The following is a 26,933-nucleotide window of genomic DNA, read 5'->3' as shown; positions in this document are numbered from 1 at the left end:
CCCGCCTTGTGTAGCCCCCTGCCTCGAACATTAGACTCAGCAGTACGTGGCCCCTGCCAACCTCCTCCTAATAACCAGACTCGGGTTTACTGAAATTGGTTCGCTGCATCAGAGTAGACGAACGGTTTATTCCAGAGCGTTTGCTGGATCTAAAGTTCCCACAATAAACAGCAGCCAATATCCCCTGCGACGCACTCCCTCCTCCCACGGTTCTGCCAAAAGGGGCCACGCAGCTCCTCCAAGGTCAGAGCGCCAATCAGAGCCAGAGAGGGGAAACCATCACTACAAACCTCTGAACAAGCCGAGCTCTATCACAAGCAGGGATCCTTGGGTGCCACTGTCTCCTGGGCTCCCCTGGGTGAGAGTGGCCTGACCCGAGGGATGAGGTCTCGACACACAGTGGCCAGTTCTGCAGGGCACGCAAACAGGGCAGAGAGGCCAAGACCATTTCCTGACGTTTCCTCCGGCCGCTGACTTCTCCTGAGTGTGGAGGCTCGCTTTGAGCTGCCTTCCTTTCCTCCAGCTCCCCATCCCAACTCCTTGGCCCCTACTCCCGATTTTGTGTCTCTCCTGACGTTGAACATTCTTGCAATGTATTGCCGAAGGCTTTCACGGCTGGAATCAACTGGCCGTTGTGGGGTTTCCTGGGCTGTGAGGTCGTGGTCTGGTACTTTTTGGCACTTGACTGCGCCGCAGAGAGAAACCCAACTTCTCATGACAAGCCTCTGATGATGCCAGGCTGTGGATGTGGGCAAAAATTGCCAGATCAAGGCCACGCGGCTCGAAAAACCCACAACGTTCAGACTTTTGCAATGCTGATCGAGGAAATCCCAACGCGTGCGGGTAAGGTGCTGCTTAATTTCAAGGCAGGGGGACGGACCGGCATTTGGCACAAACAACGGCACGGCTGCCGAGAAACTGGTGGCTACCACTTTTTTTATTTTCAAGAGAATACCAAGCAATGATCATTTGTGAAGACAGCCCGAAGGTCAGGACAGGCAACGTCCCCAGCTCAAATCCTCTCATCAGCCTTACGCAAGCCACCTGCCTACGGTGGGGGAAAATAATACTTTCAAGGGCCGTATTATTTAGATGCATGAAGCCCCCCGAACCCTTCAAAGCACGTTAAAGTTTCAGTATTATTAGCAACATTATTTCATCAATTTCATTGACTAGCGCAGTGATGGCGAACCTATGGCAAGGGTGCCAGAGGTGGCACTCGGAGCCCTCTCTGTGGGCACGCGCACACAGAGTTCGTCGTGTGGGGTGCAGAAAATCACCCCTCACACACACGTACACATCTAGGCCGGCCTGGGCTACTGAGCACGACATGTGTGCACTGCGGTGAGGGGGGTCGCAGAGGAGGCAGAGATGCTAGAGAGGCACAGAGCGGTGCGCACGGGACTTGCTGGAGGCTAGAGCAGGCTGGCCCCTGCTCGAGCGGGTGGGGCGGAGGAAGAGGGAGCCAACCGTTTTTTTCTAAACTAAATCCTCAGCATTCAGATTAAATTGCCGGGTTGGTGCTTTGCGATAAATAAGTGGGGTTTGGGTTGCAATTTGGGCACTCGGTCTCAAAAAGGTTCGCCAACACTGGACTAGCGGGTTGTGAGCCAGAGGAGGGCTTGGCTATTGCAACGATTCCGGGGAGAGTTGGTTTGTAATACATCTCTACGTCGTCTACACAGAGACAGGCACAGCAAGACTTCTCCCTCGCAGCCAGCCAGCCAGCCAGGTCCCCCACCCCCACGATCAGAGGCTGGGGGGGCTGGTTTGATTCTCGGCTCAACACCGTGTAGCACTCCCCTTTTTCCAAGGGAGTCCTGAGCAAGCATTCGCTTATCCAGGAGAAACTAAGACGGCATGCTCAGAGACGCCGACAGGATGGGAACAGAACTTGGTGCCTGTCTGAGGAAACCTCTGGCCGCTGAGAATCCAGAGAGCGCATCCACGCGGAGGGCCTTCTCGACAGTGGCCCCGCCTACGCTGTGGAATGCCCTCCCTCCAGAGGTTTGCCAGGTACCCGCCCGCTTGGGATTTTGGTGCCTGGTGAAGACAGTTCTCTTCACGTAGGCTGACCCCCCCTTGTACGGAGGGGGCCCCAGATATGTCCCTACACCCCTCCCGTCTTTGTGGCTGGGTGGTTGGGTGCGGGAGACTTCAGATTGTGTTTGGGTTTTTAGGATGGGTTTGATTGTGATTTCACTGTTGTTGGATTTTGTACGGTTGTGATTTTACTGTTGTATGGTTTTTATTGTAACCCTCCCCAAGACCGTGGTAAAGGGCAGGGAAATAAATTTAAACAAACAGAAATAGGAAACAGAATCCGGCTCCGGGTGCGTTACAGAGAACCTTCCTCACGCCCCAAGCCAAAGTAGTTGCATTTATTCTCCATTCAACACACACCGCCCTTAGAGGAAGTTCCCGGATATCTCCTTTCCAGACGACCAATCAGGCCCCAGGTGTCCTTAAGGCCAGAGGTTCTCAGGCTCAAACAAAATATGACTAATAGGACTCCCATAAGACTCCTTGTACTGCCTAGTGGAAAAATCTGTGTTTGACATAATTAAACGTAGACTGCTAGAAGAAGAAGAGGAGTTTGGATTTATATCCCCCCTTTCTCTCCTGCAGGAGACTCAAAGGGGCTGACAATCTCCTTGCCCTTCCCCCCTCACAACAAACACCCTGTGAGGTAGGTGGGGCTGAGACAGCTCCGAAGAACTGTGACTAGCCCAAGGTCACCCAGCTGGCGTGTGTGGGAGTGTACAGGCCAATCTGAATTCCCCAGATAAGCCTCCACAGCTCAGTCAGCAGAGCTGGGAATCAAACCCGGTTCCTCCAGATTAGATACACGAGCTCTTGACCTCCTATGCCACTGCTGCTCCAAATGTCAAAGACTTAACTGTCAGGCTGGGAATAATAATGCTCCTGTGAGTCTGGAGACATCGCGATGTGGACCTAGTTCTGCCACCTGACTTGATTCACAGGGAGGGAGTGTATACTTGCTAGCAAGATTGGATGTGTTTCCCTCAGCAATATTATACGGGAGATTCAAAAAATTGCCCCGTGCAGCCAGATTATGTGCCTCTGTGGCCAGCACCGTACAGAATCGATCCTACGCGCTTCCTCGCACTGCCCTTTTCATCAGATGTGGTCCAAGTGCATTAATCCGTTGCTTGTCAGTAAGGAACGGCTCTCTGAGGAGCACCAGGCAGCTCCGGACACGGACAGACGGAACAGACTCAGTGGCCAAATTTCCGCAGCAAGCCACGGGAACTTGGGGACGATGTATAACATTATCTCAACTGTTAAATCTGGGCTCTTGTTGAGCTGGTTTTACTGCAGACTCTCTTATAGGCCAATGAAGGTTTTGAACTGAATTGAATTGAGTTCCCAGATGAAACACTGGGCCCAGAAACGGCATCTCAAACCATCCCACGGCCTGCCCTGTCTGCTGCAGGCGACACATTGGCAAAAGGGGGAAGGGGAGTGCGGCAGGGGCGTAGGAGGTGAGAAATCCTGCAAGCAGGCAGCACAGCGGCCCCGTCTGGCTGGTTAATTTTTAATTTGGCTGGGAAAACAAGAGACCCATTCAGTGCCGGGCGCCTCGCAGTGCCATGGACAGGCGCCTCTCCCAAGTCGGCATCTGCCCAAAGCCCCTTTTGAGTTCCCGACCGGGGTGCAGTTGGGGGGTGGGGGGAGCATGGCCCCAGAAGTGGTGCCTGGGGCTTAGACCCTGCGCCACCCCCACCCGGCACGCTGTTGCCTTTTGGATCCCCGTCTCATAGACGGCCAGCAAGCTTTCCTTTCCCTTAGTTCAACTTTCTTGTCTTTTGAACCTGATGTGGAGGTGACTCGGCCTTTGTTGAGAGAGAAGAGGAAAGGGGCCGGCAGGGAAAGAGAGAAGAGAGAGAGAGACGGAGACTCTGTTTGAAAAGAAAGAATCGTTCTGCGCTCGGAGAAGTGCCCTGCGGAGGGAGAAGGACTCTTTTGTGCGGGTTGCTCTAGAGAGAGAGAGAGAAAAGGCAGAAAAATTCCGAAGGCAATGAAAGTCCTCTTCACACTCAGGGATGCTTCAGATCAAAGCAGCGAGATGAAAAGCCGCAGCTGCCCTGCAGTTTGCCGGGGGCCGAACGGAAGCATCTCGGGGGCCAGCAGAAGAATGGCACCACCATTCAAGGTCTACTCGAAGGGGGGCGGGGGGGGTGAGCTTGGGGAGAGGCAGCGCTGTCTGCAGGCTGCATGAGTGGCCACAGCAGTGGGTTCTGCGACGAGGACCCTCTGCCCTGCAGCTGCTTTTGCACGGAGCAGGCCAAAGGAAGGGCTTTGATTCCAGCTCAGCCATTCTCAACCAGGGTACCAGGGTTCCCTGGGGTGCCGTGAGCATGTCCCAGGGGTACCGCAGCAACACTACCGCCCCCCCTAATTTTTGTGGTGTCTCCCACCGGCACCAGCAAGGACATGGAGCTGGCCCATGGGGCAGGGCCAGCCACAAGGTCAGCAGCCACCCCCACCCCCAGTGCTACCCTTCACCCTGGGAGGGGAAGGTGGGGGTGTGGCAAGCAGGGGCAAAGGGAGGGGAAGGTGGAGGGTGGCGGCAGGGGTACCGGGAGATATGAAGAGTGAGGTCAAGGGTACCCTGACCTCGAAAAGGTTGGGATACACTGTTCCAGCTGCTGTAGGGCCATGCTGGGCGGGGCGGGGGGGGATCAGACCGTCCCCTGTCTGAGTGGATGGCAAACAGGACTGGTGAGTGATTAATCCAACAGGCCTGCTGGCACCCCCTGGGGCTCAGATGACCCAAAGCCCAGTGTGCCGAAAGCTCAGCAAAGGTAGAGCCCCTTTCCCAGAACGAGACATCAACTTCGTCCCAACTGAAGGAGAAACAGCCCCCACAACAAAACACGGGCATCCGCTCTGGCAGAAAGGAACGCCACCCCCTCACACAGCCCACACCGGAAGGCAAGGGGGAAAGAGCTGGATTTTGTTTCTCAGATTATCTATTTGTATTATTTCATAACCAAGCTTTAGGATATCGTAGGAAAATAGCGTGAGCCGCTCCAAGGCCGCTCCAGAGGGAGAGGAAGGGATTAAACCAGATATATAGTACAGTGGAATCTTGGTTTTCACCGGTAATCCGTCCAGCGATGCTCGGCGAAAACCGAAACCAGCACAAACCAGAGCTCGCCCGTTTAGCATGCACTCACATATAACGAGTAGCAAATTCACATAAAAGCGTAGAGATTTGCGCATAAATGCTTATAAGCGAAAACTGAGTCGCCAGCGAAAACCGAAGGCAAAAAACCAGCCAGGGGTGACCGCCGAAAGCTAAAACTGGCGAAAACCAAAGGCGACGATAACGGAGGTTCTACTGTAATAGAAATAATTTTTAAAGATCAGTGGCCCCTTGAAACATGTTTTGGCTGCATGGCTCAATGCTGAAAGGGATCCACCCCCACCCCACCCCCAGTGTTCTTTCAATGCACCCCTTTGGCGGAAGTGAGACGTCTCATGCAGGTCAGCACAAGAGGACCCAAAATGATACACCCCGGGATGAACGTGACGCTGCAGCACCACGCACACACGGAGTTCACACCTTCAGCTACCTTACACTGAATCAGAGTCACGGATGACCAAGGGCAGCCCTGCCTCCTCAGATGGACCCTGGCTCTCTAGAGCCGTGGTGGCGAACCTTTGGCACTCCAGATGTTATGGACTACAATTCCCATTAGCCCCTGCCAGCATGGCCAATTGGCCATGGTGGCAGGGGCTGATGGGAATTGTAGCCCATAACATCTGCAGTGCCAAAGGTTCGCCACCACTGCTCTAGGGTCTCTGGGGGAGGCCCTTTGACCTCCTCCAGCAGCAGTGGCGTAGGAGGTCAAGAGCTCGTGTATCTAATCTGGAGGAACTGGGTTTGATTCCCAGCTCTGCCGCCTGAGCTGTGGAGGCTTATCTGGGGAATTCAGATTAGCCTGTGCACTCCCACACGCGCCAGCTGGGTGACCTTGGGCTAGTCACAGCTTCTCGGAGCTCTCTCAGGCCCACCTACCTCACAGGGTGTTTGTTGTGAGGGGGGAAGGGCAAGGAGATTGTCAGCCCCTTTGAGTCTCCTGCAGGAGAGAAAGGGGGATATAAATCCAAACTCTTCTTCTTCCTCCTTCCCAGTAGGTTTGCTGGGGATCAAACCAGGGATCTCTGAACGGGCCAAGCAGATGCTCCACCGCTGAGCCAACGACCCCCGCCCCCGTAATAATAAACAGACATGAAGCTGCTTCCTACTGAGACCGGACATTGGATATCGAGGCCAGCATTGCCCGCTCAGAGTGGCAGCGTCTCTCTGGATGGGTGAGGCTTTTGCATCATGTACCCCCTGACCTTCTCCACTAGAGATGGCAGGGATGGAGCCTGCGACCTTCGACATGCCCAGCAGAGGTTCTGCCCTGAGCCACAGCCTCCCCCTGGCAAAGGAGAGGACGGCAGCATTGCCAAAAAAGGAAATGGGGGCAGGCCGGGAGGCTGGTTTCTTCTTCTGGCCAGAGGGTGCCACTTGTGCGGCCTGGCTTCTAAACACTTCAGCAGCCTCCCTCTCCAGCTGCCTGCCAGGGGAAGGAGGAATCTCCCCGGGATTACCGGCCATCGAGGGGGAAGGCTCAGGAAACAGCCTATGTGGTGTCGCAGTTAAGGATGCTGGGCGAGTATCTGGGCAGCCCTTGCAGCTCGACTCCCCACTCGTACCACGGATCGCCGGGTGACCTTGGGCCGGTCACACTGTCAGCCTAATCCAGTGATGGCGAACCTATGGCACGGGTGCCAGAGGTGGCACTCGGAGCCCTCTGTGTGGGCAAGCACACACAGAGTTCATCATGTGGGGGGCGGAAAATCCCACACCCCCCCCACACACACATCTAGGCTAGCCTGGGCCACTGAGCACGACATGCGTGCACCATGGTGAGCAGGGAGGACTCAGCTGGCGGGCCTGGTGCCGTGGCTTCTGCCCGAAGGGTGGGGGGCGCAGAGGAGGCAGAGATGCTAGAGAGGCACAGAGCGGTGCACACGGGACTTGCTGGAGGCTAGAGCAGGCTGGCCCCTGCTCGAGCGGGTGGGCGGAGGAAGAGGGAGCCAACCTGTTTTTCTAAACTAAAACCTCAGCATTCAGGTTAAATTGCCGGGTTGGTACTTTGCGATAAATAACTGGGGTTTGGGTTGCAATTTGGGCACTCGGTCTCGAAAAGGTTCGCCATCACTGGCCTAATTTAACTCACAGGGTTGTTGTGATGATAAAATGGAGGACAGGAGAACGGCGCGAGATGCTTTGGGTCCCCATCAGGGGAGAAAGGATACAAATGAAGAAAATGAACTGGTAAAAGAGTGCCAAGAGGGTCCAGCTGACGGCCTGTCTGGTTGGTTATCACGCCTCGCATGCCAAGAAAGTCACAGACGACACTCACTCTGATTTTTTGGCACAGTTCAGAGGCCTAAAAGCAAAGTTCCCTCCACGAGGGCGGTTCCTCTGGCCTTCAACATTTGACCCGTTATGTAAACCGCCCACACCAGTGTGGTGTACTGGTTAAGAGCAGGGGGACTCTAATCTGGAGAACCGGGTTTGATTCCCCACTCCTCCACACGATCAGCAGACTCTCATTTGGTGAACTGGATCTGTTTCTCTGCTTCTGCACATGAAGCCTGCTGGATTACTTTTGGCTAGTCACAGCTCTCTCAGAACTCTCGTAGCCCCACCTGCCTCACAAGGTGTCTGTTACGGAAGAAGAAAGGAAGGGCTTTGAGTCTCCTTACAGGAGAGATATAAACCCAAACTCTCCTTCTATTTTACTTGCAGGGCTTTAAAACAGCAATCCAAAAAGCCACCTCCGTTTCAACAGTATCCAAAGAAGAAACTGTCACCTTCCCCACAGAAATCAGAACATTTCAGTTCAGTTCTCCTCCCGGGCCTTGACACACCTCCGCCCGCTGTCTTTCACTAGGCCAAAGGACTTCCCCTTCCCAGCATCCTCACCTGCGGCCCTCACAGATTCCGCCCCTTCTCTTCACGGCAGCGCCAACTGGCCTGAGCCCACCTGTCTGTCTTTCACGCGTGCTCCCCCCTTCTCTCCCTCTCCTGGCCCTCTTAGGGCTTCCCCAGATGGCTCGTTTCGAGAAATCCGTGGCTTGACGCTCCCAGTTCCCTCCTGCCTGTCCCTGCAGCCTGCTCTGTCCGGCATGGCTTCCTCCATGCCCAGCTGCGGAGCTGGAAGGGACGCAGGCCTCAGGAGCACAAGCTGGGGTCTTGGCAGCCTGCAATCCGGGCCAGGGATCTGGCAGGAAAGCTGCTAGGTTTGGGGTTTTTCTCCCTCCCCAAAATATTTGATTCTTCTCAACACTGCTGAGCCAGGAACTTAGGAAGCTGCTGCCCCAGCAGCCCATTTGAGATGCTGGGTGGCAGAACGCAAAAGGGAACGGGATGCTGAATGCCAAATTTGTTCTGAGTGCAGAATTCGGGCGGCCTGGGCGCAGAATTTGAAGGCTGGGGAGGCCTTCAGGAACGTCCAAATATAGAGCTAGGTCTTTACTCTAGACCAGGGGCAGGCAATTATTTTTTCCATGGGGCCGCATAAGAAACAGAAAATATTGTGGAGGGCCGGGCCAAAAGGCTGAACTCAATTCTGCATAATAGGGGCTGATAAGTGACAGACAGGTGCACAGATCAACTTGGAATCAGTGGCAACAGTTCTGCATACAACACTATTTGGCACAAAGAATCACAGGGTTAACCTACCTGCATAGTTGTCCACTGTGACAATCAAGCAAGTGGGAAAACTTAAGTCCCTTGACCTACTTTTTTCATCGACTGGCGCTTTTGAAAGCCCCGCAAAAGCAGGCAGCCAAGGCGACCGGCTTCTGCGGGGCTTTCAAAGGAGGGGATCGCCCCAGAAGCCACTGCGCGAGGGGGGAAGGGTTAGCGTGAGCAGCGCGGTTCTAAACAGGTCCTCTAAGGCCAGGGCCAAGTCTGTCATAAGGGCCAGTCAGGGTCATCCGGCGGGCCGGATGTGGCCCCCGGGCCGTATAATGCCCAGGTCTGCTCTAGACTCAAGGGTCATGTAGTCCAAACCTCTGCCCAAGGCAGGAAATTCACAACTCCCCCCTCTCCCAGTGGCCCCGGCTGCAGCCCAGAGGGAGGCAAAAAAGCATCCAAGATCCCTGACCTAGAGGGGAAATCCCTTCCTGAGCCCATAGTACCGATCAGCATCACCCTGGGCATGTACGAAAGGGTCCCAACGCTGTTCTCCCTCCCCAGACCTGCTTAAGTTCATGGAATCGGTCTGGCTGCTTCAAAACCTCCAAAGAAGGGAGAGGAAGAACCGGGCTTTATATATACCCTGCTTCTCTTAACCGCAAGGAGTCTCAAAGCAGCCTTCCCTTCCCCTCCCCACAACGGACACCTGGTGAGGACTCAGACAGAACTGTGTCACCCAACAGCCTTCACATGTAGGAGCCGGGAATCAAACCCAGTTCCAATGAGGGAAACAAATGGTTCAAGAGAGGACGCCAACCCGGAATCACAGAGCACAGCGAACTTGCGCAGGCAACACCCGAAGTGGAGGGGCTGTGAAGTATTTTGCAAAGACAGCCAACGCGGTGCAGTCGCTAAGAGGATCGTATCTGAGAGACCTGAGTTCCAATCCCTGCATGTGCCAGGGAAGCTAGCAGAGTGACCTGGTGGGCCAGACACACTCTCAGCCAAACCTACCTCACAGGGTTACTGTGTGGATAAAATGGAAGACAAGAGAAGGTTGTAAGTCGCTTTGGGCCCAGACTGGGGAGAAAGGCAGGCACAAATGAATTAAATAAACATCGTCTGGAATGTTTCTTAGAATCGAAGAGCTTAAAGATGCCACGGGGCCCACCGGAGGAAGCAGGAGAGATGCTTCACAGAATGAGTTCAGCTTCCAGAGAATCTCCCTCCATGAAGAAGAAGAAGAAAAAGAAGAAGAGTTTGGATTTATATCCCCCCTTTATCTCCTGTAGGAGACTCAAAGGGGCTGACAATCTCCTTGCCCTTCCCCCCTCACAACAAACACCCTGTGAGGTGGGTGGGGCTGAGAGAGCTCCGAGAAGCTGTGACTAGCCCAAGGTCACCCAGCTGGCCTGTGTGGGCGTGTACAGGCTAATCTGAATCCCCCAGATAAGCCTCCACAGCTCAGGCGGCAGAGCTGGGAATCAAACCCGGTTCCTCCAGATTAGATACACGAGCTCTTGACCTCCTACGCCACTGCTGCTCTCAGTCTTATCACCAGAACTTGAAGACTGCACGAGCCATTCGTGGCTAATCTCAACAGTGAAAATGGAGCAGGGGGGAGAATCAGGTTTTTTGCAGCTGGGACCTCTGTGTCTCGCACAGATCTTTGCTCTTTCCCGTGGTGCATATCATTCAAAATGGCAGAATTACGGACGTCGAAACAAAGACGGTGGCCAAACCAACTTTTTTTCAGCAAAGGTTTTCCTGCTTTCTTTTCTTTTCAGAGGTAAAGACTTGGCCGTGCTTGTGGTGCACATCCAGGCTGGGTCTATCCGACAGGTGCGTTGACAGGGGCCCTTTAATTCTTGGATCCACAGCTCTATTCTCCCCCAACCTGCCGATTGAAAATCACTACCCCCAACTACTTCCACCTCCACTCCAAAGTACCCATATTTTCCCCTTCAGTAGGAGTGAAAATGGATGGGTGGTAGAACATTTTGCAGGAGAGGAAAAAGTTTTAAAAGTCCCCCCTCCCCCCCAGCGCAATTCTCCATCTTCAAATGCAGCTTCAACAGCCGCATCTGGGAAGGAAACAAAGTCTTGTTAAACAATCTCAGAAGAAGAGCTCTACCTTTAAGGGGTCTCAAAGTAGTTTAGAAGAGTTTGAAGAAGAGTTTGGATTTATATCCCCCCTTTCTCTCCTGTAGGAAACTCAAAGGGGCTTACAATCACCTTGCCCTTCCCCCCTCACAACAAACACCCTGTGAGGTGGGTGGGGCTGAGAGTGCTCCGTAGAGCTGTGACTAGCCCAAGGTCACCCAGCTGGCATGTGTGGGAGTGCACAGGCTAATCTGAATTCCCCAGATAAGCCTCCACAACTCAAGCGGCAGAGCTGGGAATCAAACCTGGTTCCTCCAGATCAGAGTGCACCTGCTCTTAGCCACTGCTCTTAGCCATTACGCCACTGCTGCTCCCAGTTTACAATCACTTTCCCTCCCGCTCCCTACAACAGGCACTTTGTGAGAGAGGTGGGGCTGAGAGAGCTCCGAGAGAACTGTGACTGGCCCAAGGTCACCCAGCAGGCTTCACGTGGAGGAGTGGGGAAAACAAACCCATTCACCAGATAAGAGTCCGCTGCTCATGTGGAGGAGTGGGGAATCAAACCCAGTTCTCTGGATTAGAGTCTACCGCCCTTAATCACCACCCCAAAGTCATTCCACCATCAGATGCTCGGAAGCATCTGAAGTAGATTTTAAAAAGGAGAACAGAAGCCATTTTTACACACACGGGGCCCTTTCCAACAAGCGCAGTGTGTGGAATTCAGTCCGTCCCCCAGTCCAGAAACGCAACGTGAAGCATTTACGACAATGGGCTCACACCCAGTGGTGGGATTCAGCAGGCTCACACCACTTCGGCAGAAATTATTTGAATCCCCCCTCTGCTCACCCCTCACCCCCGTGGGCTCCATCCAAGGCTGTGCCGTCCCACCATGGCAACTCAAAGGGGAAACAGCTCCCCCTAAAGGAGAGGAATGGACCAGCAACTGGCTCTCTTCTCTGAGAGCGTCCTCTTACCTGTCCTGCTCTTGCTGTTGGTCAAGATTTCCTGGAGCCTCTCCTGGAGTTTGTCCGCTCGCTTCCGCTCCAGGTGGAGCTGCCGCTTTAGGTCCTTCAACTGACAGGAGGGAAAGGGGTGGGGGGGTGAAATGTCAGAGCGGGAGGCCAGGTTCAGCAAAGCCTTCGCTCCACAATATGTTCTCAGTTTTCAACACACACACACACACACACACACACACACACACACACACACACACACACACACACAAAAGAATAAGGCTGCCTGACTGCCACTTAATAACCTCGGTGTCCCTTTGCCTCCCAGTGCTATTTGCCCCACAAGGAAAGGTTCATGTCTAGGCAGTTAGATAAGGCAGGATTCGATCACAGGTCCCCAGTCTTTCTGAGTCTGGGAGCATCTTTGGAATTCTGGCACTGGGTGGTGGGCACAATCCCAAATGGGCTGCCCCATGAGACAGAGCCAACCCCAAAATGTCTGGGGTACCATGATTTAAAACTCTTTAACAGCAACGTTTCAGGGAGAACAGCTAGATCTGAATCCAGGAGCAACTGAGAAACCGACAATCTTTTCAGGGTATGAGCTTTCAAGAGTCAAAGATCCCTTCTTCAGGGGGCTCAGACTCTTGCTGGCCTCTAAGATGTCACTGGACTCAGGTCCAGCTGTTCTACCGCAGAAAGACATAGAAACCCCCTGAAACTATTTCAGGTAGAAGCTCAGGTTTAAAAGGATGTCTTCAAAAACAAAATAAGGGTTTCATGTATGAATGCGAGAGCCAGCAGGCAATCATGGTTAAGGTGTCGGAGCTGGACTGGGGAAACCCAGGTTCCAATCCCGACTCTGTCTCGGGCTAGTCGCCCACTCTCAGCCCTGACCCTCGCTAGCATTGGCATGGGAGTCCTCCAAGGAATACCACGGACGTGATGCCTCTTGCCTTGAAAACCCTACAGCATAGGTGTCAAACTCGAGGCCCTCCAGATGTTATGGACTACAGTTCCCATCATCCCATACCAGCACCATGCTGGCAGGGGATGATGGGAACTGTAGTCCATAACATCTGGAGGGCTGCGAGTTTGACACCTGTGCCCTACAGGGTCCCATAAGTCAGGTGTGACTTGAAAGCAAAAGAAAAAAAATATGTCTATGCATGTGCTTATTTTTTATTTTTTACATACACATAGTTTACTGTCAATCATACACTGAGTGAAAACGCGCAGGCTGTGGTGGCAGCTGCTTCCCTAGCAGCACATTTTAAAACCCCGCACAACCCATCCGTTTTCCAACAGCCAATCAGAAACTCCGCGAAGGCTCCATCTGGCCTCACCCTCTTTCCAAAAACATTTGACAGGCACCAGGTGAGGGGGTGACGGCTGCCAAGGTTCCCACGGGCACCAGGTTGATGCCCCTGGATGAGATGGTAAACGGGGGGGGGGGGGCTGCTGTTTATCTTTCTAGCTTCTGGCTATTTTGCTCAACTGTGAAAAATCTGACACTTCCTTCTAGTCTTCTTAACTCACTAAGATAAAGTTAAAAATTGTTTCCCAAGATTGACAACGAGAGAGTGGAAATCCAGCCAATTCTTTTGGGGGGGGGGGGGGGGAAAGAGTTTACATATACAGTGGAACCTCGGTTTTCGCCGGTAATCCATCCGGCGACTATCGGCGAAACCCGAAACTGATGAAAACCGAGGCCACGCTGTCTGCGCAGGAGCAATGCAAACAGCGCAGCCAATTTATGCAAAAGTTGCCTCGGATTTCGTCGGCAAGCCGATTAAATCCGAGGCGACCGACGAGAAGTGAGGTAAAAAACGGCTGGCGACGATTGGCGAAAACCGATGTCACCGAAAACCGAGGTTCCACTGGATAGGACAGTGGTGGCGAACCTTTGGCACTCCAGATGTTATGGACTACAATTCCCATCAGCCCCTGCCAGCATGGCCAATTGGCCATGATGGCAGGGGCTGGTGGGAATTGTAGTCCATAACATCTGGAGTGCCAAAGGTTCGCCACCAAGGGTATAGGACAAGAAGTCTTGTTTTAATTATATTGACAAGGATTCTAAAAGCGATCATGGACTCAATCTGCTGCTGCTGCTGCTCTGCTCTGCTTCCTACAATGCATATGAGCACATTGGTAGGGAAAACATGTCCCACGACAAACCCCCAGCCAATGGGTGTGCAGGACTCACGACATTCCATCCTATGCCTGCCTGCCCTCCCCAACTCAGGAGCCTCCCCTGCCCCAAATAATATGGGCTGCTCTCCTGGAGGGGAGGAAAAACGGGTCCCCCTCCCTCCTGGAGTCCATTTTATTTTAATTTAAAATGGGCTTCAGTGCTAGTTAAAGACAAAAAGATTGCTCAGAGGTTCTGGTTTGGGAGCTGCCGCTGGAGCCGTCGGACCCCAACCCCAGGGGCCTGTACCCCCACCCCACATCTGTGCAAGCAAACTTCAGGAAGGGTCACCCAACTTCCAGTGGGGCTGTAACCCCTGAATGCCAACTTGCCAGCCAGTAGGAAAGATGCAACATCCAAGCTGGGGAGGAAAACCAGCATCTCTCAGCACAGGTCAGTGGGGGGAGTCAAACTATTTAACAACTGGTTGTTTACAAGCACCATTTTCACAACTGGTTCTGCCGAAGTGGTGCGAACTCGCTGAATCGCACCACTGGCAAAGACTATCGAGCACCCAGTCCAAAGTCATGGGATGCTGTCAAGATCCCCCCGCCCCCTCCCGGTGGGTCTTGCCACGTGCACCCAGGGGAGTCGAGGAGACTGTGGCCACAAACAGCTCCTTGATATTGCTTGTGCTTGCTTTGTTTAGAGAGGGGTGGCGACCGCTCTTTCCCAGTCAGACAGCCCCTGCTCCTGATCAGGGGGCTGACCTTGGAGAAGCTGCACGGGCTGGGAACTCTTTGGTTTTGGGAGAAAAACGTTAGAGGGAGCAGGTACGCAGCTGTGAACGTAGACTGCTGCGTTGAGTGTGAATGTCAGGTCCAGCAAAAAAACCCGGGCAGTGTACCTGTTTGCTTACTCTGATGGAATAAACTGACTTCAGTGAACCTGAGTCTGATTACTGGGAGGAGGTCTATTATGGGGAGGGGATTATTGCAACACGACAGACGCCTCCGACCAGGCGGCCAGCAGAGCCTTGGGCGGCATCGGGAAGTGAGCAGAGGGCCTCAACGGAGCACAGAACCAGAGTCCACGCGCCAAAGCAGCTATTTTCTCCAGCGCAACTGATGTCTGCAGGCCGGAGACTGACTGTAATAGGGGGAGATCTCCAGGAGCTGCCTAGAGGTTGACATCCGTAAGCGCCGACCTGAAGAGGGCCCTGGTTCTGAAAGTCTGCCCCTCTAAGGTAGCCTCGGCTCTCTGGTCGGCTCAAACCCTGGCTGTGAGCGGGGGGGGAAAGGCAGGCAAGGGAGCCAGCCGGAGACGCCTCTCAGAAGGAAGCTGGGGGGCCGGGAATCACAGCAGCTCTTTCGACGCACGGCATCCCCACGGGCAGGGGAACTCGGGGGGAGCCCAGCGGCCAGGGCCACCGCAGTCTCTGCAATGCTTCCACCTCTTTTCCAGCCCCTTGGCTCTGGTTGCCCCCACCAGGAGCAGCTGTGACGCATTGCGATGAACAACTGACACTGAACTTTCTTGCTCTTTCCACTGTGTTGTGTTTTTTTTTGGGGGGGGGGGGGTGAAGCAAATCCCAGGAGCCTTCCGGCCTCCAACCTCGCCAGCAAACCCCAGCCTTGAAATTCCTCCAAAGCCTGCCACAGAGAGGGTTTACCGGAGCCAGGGAGAACTGGGAATGGCCAAAGCGAGGAAGGCAGGCGAAATTCAGAAATTAGTTCAGTTCCCCCACTGCACGCCCCACCTTGCTCAAAGACATGCTTACACACACCCACCCCCTCCCATGGGGAAATGCCTCCGCTCACCGCAGCGCTTCCTTTCTTCTCCAGGATCCGCTGCCCGTCAGCTGTGTCCTTCACCTCCTGCAAGAGAGACGGGGCTGTCAACTCATCCACCCTTCCTGACTCTGGGTGCCTCAAAGGTGTCAAAGTGTGTTTCCGCCACACTTTAAGGATCAGCAAAACACCTGACAGCTGCCTTTGCCCTTTAAAAAGCCAGTCTCTGAGGCACGGCCATGATTGGTCAGGGATTAAGACGGAAAGGGAAAAGACAAGGAATTCAAACTGTTGCAAATCTGATAAGAGAAGGAGGAGAAATTATGACATTACAAAATTTTATAGAGTTAGGAGGTAATGAGAACTGGTTGGTCTTGAGGGGCATTTGGGAAAGGATAAAGGTTTCACGAATAAGAGGAGAAGGTATAATGGCTAAATGTTTTGAACTATATGAAAAATGTAAAGGGAAAATTTTGGGACATATATATAAGTATATGGTTGATGACAAAGACTTTATGATAAGAACATTGAATCAAAAATGGAAGAAGGAAGGTTTTCTAGACACTGGGAAAACTGAAAATTTATAGACAGTTGGAAAAATATAAAGATTGAGAAATATATGGAGTTGGAAAGAAAAATGATATTGAAATGGTATAGAACACCAAAACAACTAGCATATATGATTAACGGACTTAGTCCTAAATGCTGGCACTGCGGAGGCCAGGAGGCATATTATAGTCATATGTGGACGGAATGTAGAGTAGTGAAAAAATTCTGGACAACCGTAATGTTATATATCGAGAAACTGCTGAAAATTAGTATTGGGATAAATAATGATTTATTGTTCATGGGTGTAATGGAGGATAGAAGGGTAGATAAAAATATAGCTATATGTATAAAATAATGATTAAAGCAGCACATGCAACAATAGCTCTAGGCTGGAAAGAAAAGAAAAAATGGACAATCCAGAAATGACTGGAATATATCTGGGAACAAGTGACACTGGACATTTTTGATATAACAACAAAAAATAAAGTGTGGCAAGATAAACAGAGCGAAATTTTGAAGATATGGACAATATATGCGGACTGGATGAAAGAAGCTGGAGTCAATGAGGAGATATGGGGGAAGAGATTACAAAGAATGAACTTACTGCTGTTTGTTTGATAAAATTATGAAGAAAATACAGGGGGGAGGGGAAAAAGGGGGGAATGTATTGTTTGAAAACGAATGAAGAAGACTATTAATATAAAATGGGATATTCAAATGATACAATAAAAAAAAGACGGAAAGTGTTGAAAACTGATGGATAAGATTCTTGGGGGGGGGGGGGGGGGGAGGACAAGTCCCTTCTGAAATATCTGAAATCACTGGGGTGCTGTGTGGTTTCCGGGCTGTATGGCCGTGTTCTAGCAGCATTCTCTCCTGACGTTTCGCCTGCATCTGTGGCTGGCATCTTCAGAGGATCATCAGATCCTCTGTTTATCTTGCCACAGTTTATTTTTTTTTTGTTATATCGAAAATGTCCAGTGTCACTTGTTCCCAGATATATTCCAACCATTTCTGGATTGTCCATTTTTTCTTTTCTTTCCAGCCTAGAGCTATTGTGCTGCTTTGATCATTATTTTATACATATGGCTATATTTTTTATTTACCCTTCTATCCTCCATTACACCCATGTACAATAAATCATTATTTATCCCAATATTAATCTTCACCAGTTTCTTGATATATAACATTACAGTTGTCCTTCGACAATACATATCTGAAATCAGTTTCTAGCTCTCATGGTAGCAGATGTGACGGGGGGGAGGGGAGAGATAGAAAGGTGGGGGACCTCAGGGTGAGCTTTCAGCTATTCTTCCAGCCAGCTGTTCTATGCTTCCTTTTACTCTTTCGTGGAGGCAGGAGCGGGCCATTCCCAGCCCAGCCCCAGGTTTGGGGATCTTGGTTTCCAAACAAGAAGCCAGACAATGCATTGTCGAAGGCTTTCACAGCCGGAATCACTGGGGTGCTGTGTGGTTTCCGGGCTGTATGGCGGTGTTCTAGCAGCATTCTCTCCTGATGTTTCGCCTGCATCTGTGGCTGGCATCTTCAGAGGATGCATCTCCAGCCACAGATGCAGGCGAAACGTCAGGAGAGAATGCTGCTGGAACACAGCCAGACAGCCCGGAAACCACACAGCACCCCAAGAACCCAGACAGTTTGCATCTGATCTCGACAGCCTGGCAAACAGACCTTGGGGAGAAGGTGAAAAATAATCCACATGGGGGGTGGGAGGCAAATTCTTAGGGCAAAGACCAGATATATAACAGCAAGCACTGTCAATGCTGGTGTGGTACAGTGGTGAAGAGTGTCAGACTACTGCCTGGAAGACCCGAGTTCGAATCCCCACTTGTGCCATGGAAGCATGCTGGGCCACTCTGAGCCAGTCACATCTTCTCAGCCCAACCTACTTCGCAGGGTTGTCATGAGGATAAAACAGAGGGCAGGAGAATCAAGTCCCCATTGGGTAGAAAGGCAGGGCATGAAATAAATAGCCACGTTGCCAGCCCTGCACCTGATTCCAGGTACCCCAACTCACAACAGACATCACTCAGATGTGCATTGATATTATGCTGCCTTGCATCTCCATTCTGAACGAAAAACAGGGACTCAAATGTATTCATGTACATGTACAGAGGGAGACCCACACGCAAAGGGGCAGTTAAAACCAACGTGGTGGTCTCTGCCTGTGGGGAGGGCTATAATATGTGAGGTGATAGCAGTAATTTTTAAGCAATCCCATAAAGGAAGAATCCCAGAGTACAGCCCTGTAGCCTTAACAGTCTTGACAAATAAGATCTTGCATCCGGATTCTGGCCTGTACTTCTCCCTTTGGTCTAAAGAAGAAGAAGAAGAGTTTGGATTTATACCCCACCTTTCTCTCCTGTAAGGAGTCTCAAAGTCGCTTACAAACTCCTTCCCTTCTGTTCCCCACAAAAGACACCTTGTGAGGTAGGTGGGGCTGAGAGAGTTCTGAAAGAACTGTGACTGGCCCAAGGTCAGTGACCAGACTTCATGTGCAGGAGCAGGGAAACAAACCCAGTTCACCAAATAAGAGTCTATTGCTCACGTGGAGGAGTGGGGAACCAAACACTCTTAACCATTACTCCACACTGGCGCTCCTGGGCATGTAGGACGATGAGACAGGGATGGTGACTGGGGTGGAATCTAAGATGCACAAAGTATCCCTGGTATGCTCAGGTGTCTCCAGGTGTGAGAAGCCAGGGCTCCTGGTTTTCCTCAGCCCAAATTCATGAACTGGGGAGAGATGGCGCCCTCTGCTGATCAGTGCCGAGAACTGCATGCCCAACAGAGACAGGTAACTCAACCGGATCCCTCGGCACAGTGTGAACGCCCAAGAGGCAGCAACGTGGCTCAAGCCAAGCCAGTCTGGGTCTGGTGCGCACCTGAACCCCCCCAAGGTCCGCTGCCTTGAGGTCCAAAGATGAAAAGCGGCACAGAGACGCCAATAAATAAAAGTGATCTGGCAGATGGGTCATCGTGGCAGGAAGGGAAGGAACAGATGGACCTTCGAAGCTCATGCTGCCAAACAGCAGCTCCTGGGGGAAGATGGCAGGTGGTTCAAGCGCGCGCACACACACACACCTGCTTCAGCCGGTTGACTGCCTCTACGTGTCCGTCTCTGACTCTTTCGGTTTCGCGCAAACTCTCTTTGGTTGCTTCCACCTCTTGGTCCTTTAGCTGCACAGGGAAACAGTCAAAACACAATGTATTGTCGAAGGCTTTCACGGCCAGATTCAACTGGTTCTGCTGGGTTTTCCGGGCTTTGCGGCCATGGTCTGTGGCTGGCATCTTCAGAGGTGTATCACAGAGGGAAGTGTCTTACACACTGTGTCCAGACTTCCCTCTGTGATACACCTCTGAAGATGCCAGCCACAGATGCAGGCGAAACGTTAGGAACACGATCCACCAGACCACAGCCACACAGCCCAGAAAACCCACCAGAACCAGTCAAAACACAGATCAGAGGGAAACAGCAAGGGTGCCTGGAGGCAGAACTACACGCTCACAGAGGACTCCCAAGTCTGCACCTGCTTGCAAAGGGTGGGTTCAAATCTTTACCTGCTATTGTGATTGCCAAACACGTTTTTTGGAAACCAGGTTAGAAGAATAGTACCCGGAGGACGGCTTACAAAACAAAGGAGGAAATGCAACAGCACCCTCCTTGCCCTGAAAATGCCTTCCCCCTCCCCCCCCCCATCCACCCACACACTACTATGAATGTCAACTAGGGGTGCCGGGCCTTCAACTGTAGAAGGCATCTTATCAGTTGGCACAGCTGTCAGGAGGGCAGAGGAAAAATAAAAATATGAACTGCCAGCTTCTATGACAATGGGTAGGTCTAGGAATTCCCAGAAACTATAGTTTTACCAGACAGTGACAATGGGTAGATCTAGGAATTGCCAGAAACTCTACGGTTTTACTCTATGGAGTTGGCACAATTGCTAAAGCTACCCATTGTCACTTCCGGGTTGTGGCTGGAAGTGACGCAGTGATGTCAGCGATACGTCCGATGTCACCCCCCTCCCTCTGCATCCCCACCCCCAACTTTACCACTGGGTGCCTGGCTCAACCTGGCAACCCTAATACTAGCAGCCAGCGGGGCTGACGGGACGGGGCACGATTCAATGTCTGCCTTCGAAATCAGAGCCCCGCTGTCCGCTCTAACATATTTCAAATAATATCTGCCCCAAACAGAAGAGGGTGTCCCAGTTGATCCTTGGTAGCGGTCAGTCAAGTGGCCACGTGAACTCCCAAATATCCTATCCGGAGCTCCCCCTTGTGGAATACGCAGCATTACACACAAAAGCAAGGCTCTTGCAAGGGAAGGACCTGGCTGAGGAAACAGGCCTCTCGTAGGGTCGCCTGAACCACTCCGCTTGCAAGGTGCCCCCTAGGCAGGAGCATGAAGGAGGGAGCCAGAAGGGCCTCACAGCCAGAAGGCTGCCACAGCCCCCACAAGGTTGCTCCACATACGGCTACCCCCCCTCCAGATCACAGCAAGCCATGAACAGCCCACGGAAGCAGAGAAGATGCCTCCCATTCAGGAGGCACGCAGGAGGATGCTCACTGCCCCACCCCCGTACCTGCAGGTCTGCCAAATGCTGCTCCTTCAGAACGCGCAGGGCCTCCTCGTGTTCTTGCTGGTGATTTTCTATCAGCTCCTGGGGGAAGGCGGAGGGATGATCAGGCTCCCGGGAGGAAGATGCACGAGCTGCCAGGAGCCCCTCAGGATCTGTGCTTTGGGAGGCCACAACGGGATGGGTGGGGAAGGCAACGAAGCTCTCCCTGTCAGTGAGCTGGCAGCAGGGGATCGCTACCTGGCTGAGCTGGCCTTCCTCTGGCTGAAGGTACTTGAAAGCTGGGGATGCTTAGAGATGCGAGGCCCTGGGTGCAAGCCCAAGGACAGTGGTGGCGAACCTATGGAACGGGTGCCAGCGGTGGCACTCAGAGCCCTCTCTGTGGGCACGCACAAACAGTTCATAATGTGGGGGGGGGGAGAAATTGCCCCCCATCTAGGCTGGCCTGGGCCGCTGGACTCGATTATTAGCATTAAACCTAAGACCTACTTTTGGGGAAGCAGTGTAGGCAACCCTGTTAAGCACTGTTAAACCCCACTGATCATCATGCAAAGAACTAAAGCACGATCCTTTACCTGGGAGTAAGCTTGGTTGTGGGCAATGGGGCTTGCTTCTGAGTAAACCCTCCTAGGGTCGTGATTCACCCATTGGAAGGGTTGCACAGTTGCTTCAAAGCAAAGCCACCAAGCTTACTCCTGAGTAATGCACACCTAGGAGCCAACCGTTTTTTCTAAACTAAAACCTCATTATTCATGTTAAATTGCCGTGTTGGCACTTTGCAATAAATAAGTGGGTTTTTGGTTGCAATTTGGGCACTCGGTCTCGAAAAGGTCCACCATCACTGTCCAAGGACATGAACCAAAGGCCTCTTCCCTCACGCTCCCTTCAAAGAACCAGCAAAAGAATCCTGAACACTGCGGGGTTTATTTATTTTGGCTTACTTGCGTTGTATTTGTTGTGGTGGTTGTGATTCACTTAGGAATTCTCGGGGGGGGGGGGGGGCCTGGGATGTAAATACTTTTAACCAATAAAAACAAATGAGGTGGGAGATGTAGGGGCCCGGGAGGATGGGGGACGTGAGCAGAATTTGGCAGAGCCACCGGAGGCTTTCCCGAGGCCGGCGTCTCACCTCTGCCTCCTTCAGCCGTCGCTCAAACCAGCCTTTGGTGCCATCCATGGACTGGATCTGGAGGCGCAGCTCTTCCGCCGTCTGCCGCATGGTCTCCAACTCCTGGCTGCGAGCCTGAAGCAGAAGAGGACAGAGACGGAGGCGTGATGGAGGGCGGAGGAGACGCAGGTGGCAACAGGCTGGCTCAGGAGGGGAAAAAACAGGCCTTCAGTCTTCTCACTCTATAGAAGCAGCAACTGAACCCAGCAAGTCACTGGTCTGCAGCAGAAAAGCTAGACTCAAGTCAAGTAGCACTTAGTGATCAAGATGTTGGTATCAGCTTTCCAGTCAAAGCTGCCTCTGTCAGGTACAAGGAGGAATGGAGCCCCCTCAGCACTTGTATCTGACGAAGTGAGTTTGGACTCTTGAGGCATACGTCCTGGACTCGAATCTAGCTCTTCTACTGTTGTTCACTGCTCAGTGGCCCTCCCCGCAACAGACGAGCCGGAGCAGCGCAGGCCGGCAGACAGAACACTTACACTGTTTCCACGCCACCGTCCCACCCAGCTCAAGGTCCCTGAGGCAGCAAACATCTTGCATATCAACAAACTGTTTTAAAACAGTTTGCTGCCACTGCAGCAATCCCCCGCAGGGCTCCGTGGGATGGTCACGGGAAAAGGCACAAACAGAAGAGGAGAGTTTGGATTTAAAGCCCACTTTTCTCAAAGCAGCTTGCAAATCCCTTTTCCCTTCAACAGACACCCTGTGAGGCAGGTGGGGCTGACAGTTCTGAGAGAACTGTGACTGGCCCAGGGTCACCCAGCAGGCTTCATGTGGAGGAGCAGGGAAACAAATCCAGTTCCCCAGATAAGAGTCTGCCGCTCATGTGTAGGAGAGGGGAATCAAGCCCAGTTCTCCAGATTAGAGTCGGCCACTCTTAACCACTCCGCCACGCTGGCCCTCACAAGGCAGACACCGGACACTCTTTCAAAACCCCACCACCGATCCCTTTCAGCACCCGGGAGTTGTAGAATTCGGCCCCAAAGGCTGCAGGGAGGGGCAGGGAGGGGCCGGGGGTCCTGCAGGGAGGGGCCGGGGGGTCTACCTTCTCTTCCTTCAGTTGGCCGCGCAGCTCGTCCTCCTGACGCTTCTTGTGCTCATGCAGCTCCCGCAGCTCCCGCTCGTAGCGGGCCCGCACGGCCAGCACCTCCTTCTCGTGCTGCAGCCGGAAGTTGCCCAGCTCCTCCTTGTGGCGCCCCTTCTCCTGCTGGGTCTCGATGGCCATCTCGTCGAGCATGGCCTTGCGCTTCTCCGCTGTCTGGAAAGCGGGGACCGGATCAGAGGGTGGATCCATCGCCCCGGGCTGAGCGGACTGACGCAGGGAGGGCTCTAACCCCCCGCAATCCTCGCCACCTCTAAGTGGCCCTGGAGCACAGCCAAGGTGAGGGCGGCTCCCCAGGCCTTCTGGCTGCCCTTAAGGGGGGCAGGCAAAGTTAAATCAGCGGCTACCCAAATGGGAATGTCATTTAGACAGGGACTTGTACACTATCTGTCCGATTAGGAAGTATATAATACAAATCCTGTAAACCTTTGCTTTAAAAAATAATTGAGCATTAAGCAGGGACGTAGGTATAGATTTTTTATGGGGGGTTGGGGGGCAGGGCTATGCCCCCACCCGCCCCTGGGAGCATGGCCACGCCTCCCCAAGCCCCGCCCCTAGCCTCCGTGCTTATAAAGGCAGCTCTCCGAGGCTGGGGATGCCAGACTCCCCTGTCCCGCCCTCCCCCGCCCCCCCACAAGCTGGGCTCCGAGCCGGCAGCCGGCAGCCCCTTCTGCCCTCCCCTCTGGGCAGAGGCGTAGCTAGGGAAAATGGAGCTTGACTGTACAAAATCTGAGTTTTGCGCCCCCTCCCTCCCCCCGGACGGCTGCTGTGATGCTGGAATCCACCCCAAATATGGTATTTAAACTAGGGAGTCCAGATTCTTCTTTTAAATCCACCTTAAAGGGAGAATCTGGTGTCCCCAGTTAAAATAACATTGAAAGTGATGCTGTTTTGGGGTGGATTCTCCCCCACCCTGAAACAGTATCACCTTCAATGTTTAAACTGGGGACCTCAGATTTTCCCTTTAAATTCATGCCGAAGGGGGTGGATTTAAAAGGAGAATCTGGGGAAATTTGGGGGGTGCCTGCTGTCAGGGGTGCAATTGTTAAACTAGCAGCACCAAACTTTCAGGGTATCTTTAAGAGACTCTCCTAATGATACCACCCAGGTTTGGTGAAGTTTGGTTCATGGGGTCCAAAATTATGGACCCTCACATGTGTAGGCCCCATCTTCTATTAGCTCCCATTGGAAACAATGCAGGATGGGGCACCCCCTTTGGGAGTCCATAGCATTGGACCCCCAGACCAAACTTCACAAAACCTGGGTGATATCAGTAGGAGACTATCCTGATGATACCTCCCAGGTTTGGTGATGTTTGGTTCACGGAGTCCAAAGTTATGGACCCTCAAAGGTGTAGCCCCCATCTTCTATTGGCTCCCATTGGAAACAATGGGGGATGGGGGCACCCCCTTTGAGAGTCCATAACTTTGAACCCCCTAAACCAAACCTCACCAAACCTGGTTAGTATCATCAGGAGAGTCTCCCAAAAAATCCCTGAAATTGTGGTGCTGCTAGCCTAAAAACTGCGCCCCCTGCAAGCCAAAAACAAAAAAACACTAAAAATACAAAAACCCCACGAACGGGGGGCAGAGCTTCGGACATGTAACGGGGGAGTTGAACCCGAGAACCTCCCCCTTACCTACATCCCTGGCATTAAGTTTCTACTTTGCTTTACTTTATTACATTTATATCCTACCCATTCCCAGCCGAGGCCCCAGGCTCAGAGCAGCTTACAAAAATATTAAAACACAACATAAATAAAAACAATTTAACATTAAAAGCAATTATCTTTGATGGCCCCTGGACGACACAATCTGAGCCTAAAGGTCCACTGCAGCCCCTCCTGACACACATTCATTATTAACTGGGGGGGGTGGGGTGGCAGGGACACGCATTGTAAGGGAGACCGGCTTTAACAGTTGGACTGTATGGACTTGTGGGTGGCCTCAACCAAAGGCCCCAACGAACATCTGTTTAGCAGGTCATGCAGAATTGATTTGAGGAAGTGACATGAGTCCTTGTTGCTACAGAAATACTGGGCAGTTTCTACCAGAAACCAGAGGGAAGTGGGAGGAGCTTCCATGACTCTGGAAGAACTACTTTGGTACTCTTCAAATCTCCGTCTGCTGCCACTCCCTGCACCCTTGCAGTGTCGAAGGCCCCTTCCGCACATGCAGAATAATGCACTTTCAATCCACTTTCAATGCTCTTTGCAGCTGCACAGAATAGCAAACTCCATGTGCAAACAATTGCAAAAGTGGACTGAAAGTGCATTATTCTGCAAGTGCGGAAGGGCTCAAACCCTCCACGCTCTGCCTCTAACCCGATCACTTTCCTCCCGCCTTCCCGGAAAGCTTAGCCACAATTTTAAAAAATGCTTCGGTAGGAAGAAATCTGGATTTTGTGTGGCAGAGCATTCCAGTCACCTGGGAAAAAAAGATGAGCGTCTCAGTGTTTTAAAGGAACGGATGAAGCGTCAGGTGATTCTTCAGACGGGCAGTACTCTGAGTGCCGCAAACTTACCTTTCTGGCTTCGTCGAGGTCTTGCAACAAGAGTTCCTTCTCCTGCCCGAGCTCTTGCAGCTGCTCCAGGAGACGAGTGTTGGCCCGAAGTGACTCCTAGGAGCAGACACACAAGAATACCAGAGGAGCCCCTGCGGGATCACACCAGCGGCAGAGGACTTCCCCCGACGTGACCCCTGGGTTTGCCATTTCTCAGGACCTTCGCTACCACCACCGGCACTGAGCTCCACTGGGGAAAAGAAGTGTTTCCTGGTGTCTGCCTAGATCAGGGGTCTTCAAACTATGGCCCCCCAGATGTTCATGAACTACACATCCCATCAGCCCTGCCACTGAGCCATGCTGGCAGGGGCTGATGGGAATTGTAGTCCATGAACATCTGGAAGGCCATCGTTTGAAGACCCCTGGCCTAGATTAACCTCATGCTCATCAAGACTGCCAGTGTGATGTACTAGTTAAGAGAGGTGGAGCCTAATCTGGAGAACCAGGTTTGATTCCCCACTCCTCCACGTGAGCAGCAGACTCTTAATCTGGATTTGCTTCCCTGCTCTTACATTCACAAGGCATCTGCTGGGGGGAGAGGATGGGAAAAGGAGTTTGTAAGCCGCATTGAGTCTCATTATGGTTGAGAAAAGTGGAGTATAAATCCAAACTCTTACATGGGAGAGGGAGGGGGGAAAAGATCCTTCACTTTCCTGATCCCGTGCATCATTTCAGAAGCCCCGATCCTGAACTGCCCCAGAGGCATCCTTTTTCTAGGGGAACCAAGTCCCAGATGCTTCCGCCTGTCCTAACTGTGCTGTTACATAAATTACCAAGACAGCATCTGAACCTCTCCAAGTCCTAGATACAGGCTGCTGCAGGGGACATTGAACTCCCTTTTCTGTGCACCTCTTTCATGGACACTAGTGACATAAGAACATAAGAACAAGCCAGCTGGATCAGACCAGAGTCCATCTAGTCCAGCTCTCTGCTACTCGCAGTGGCCCACCAGGTGCCTTTGGGAGCTCACATGCAGGATGTGAAAGCAATGGCCTTCTGCTGCTGCTGCTCCTGAGCACCTGGTCTGCTAAGGCATTTGCAATCTCAGATCAAAGAGGATCAAGATTGGTAGCCATAAAACTCCCAAACTTCTCCTCCATGATCTACGTCCAAGCCCCTTTTAAAGCTATCCAGGTTAGTGGCCATCACCACCTCCTGTGGCAGCATATTCCAAACACTAATCACACGTTGCGTGAAGAAGTGTTTCCTTTTATTAGTCCTAATTCTTCCCCCCAGCATTTTC

The 26,933-nt window shown here is 52.4% G+C and overlaps 1 protein-coding gene across 1 annotated transcript in view; it reads right to left on the bottom strand.

Moving 5' to 3' along the window:
- Positions 1-26,933, bottom strand: part of GRIPAP1 (GRIP1 associated protein 1) — an 86,227-nt gene that overhangs the window by 27,283 nt on the left and 32,011 nt on the right. The window contains exons 15-21 of the mRNA XM_048487614.1: positions 25,652-25,747; positions 23,072-23,284; positions 21,988-22,101; positions 20,865-20,942; positions 19,363-19,458; positions 15,742-15,798; positions 11,809-11,908 (exon numbers count right to left, since the gene is read on the bottom strand). Of these exons, the coding sequence (XP_048343571.1) occupies positions 11,809-11,908; positions 15,742-15,798; positions 19,363-19,458; positions 20,865-20,942; positions 21,988-22,101; positions 23,072-23,284; positions 25,652-25,747 (754 nt within the window). The remainder of the gene's footprint in view (positions 1-11,808; positions 11,909-15,741; positions 15,799-19,362; positions 19,459-20,864; positions 20,943-21,987; positions 22,102-23,071; positions 23,285-25,651; positions 25,748-26,933) is intronic.

Source organism: Sphaerodactylus townsendi, linkage group LG03 (assembly GCF_021028975.2).
Source record: "Sphaerodactylus townsendi isolate TG3544 linkage group LG03, MPM_Stown_v2.3, whole genome shotgun sequence".
In the NCBI taxonomy this organism is placed as follows: domain Eukaryota; kingdom Metazoa; phylum Chordata; class Lepidosauria; order Squamata; family Sphaerodactylidae; genus Sphaerodactylus; species Sphaerodactylus townsendi.
This window is presented reverse-complemented; position numbering and strand designations above follow the sequence as displayed.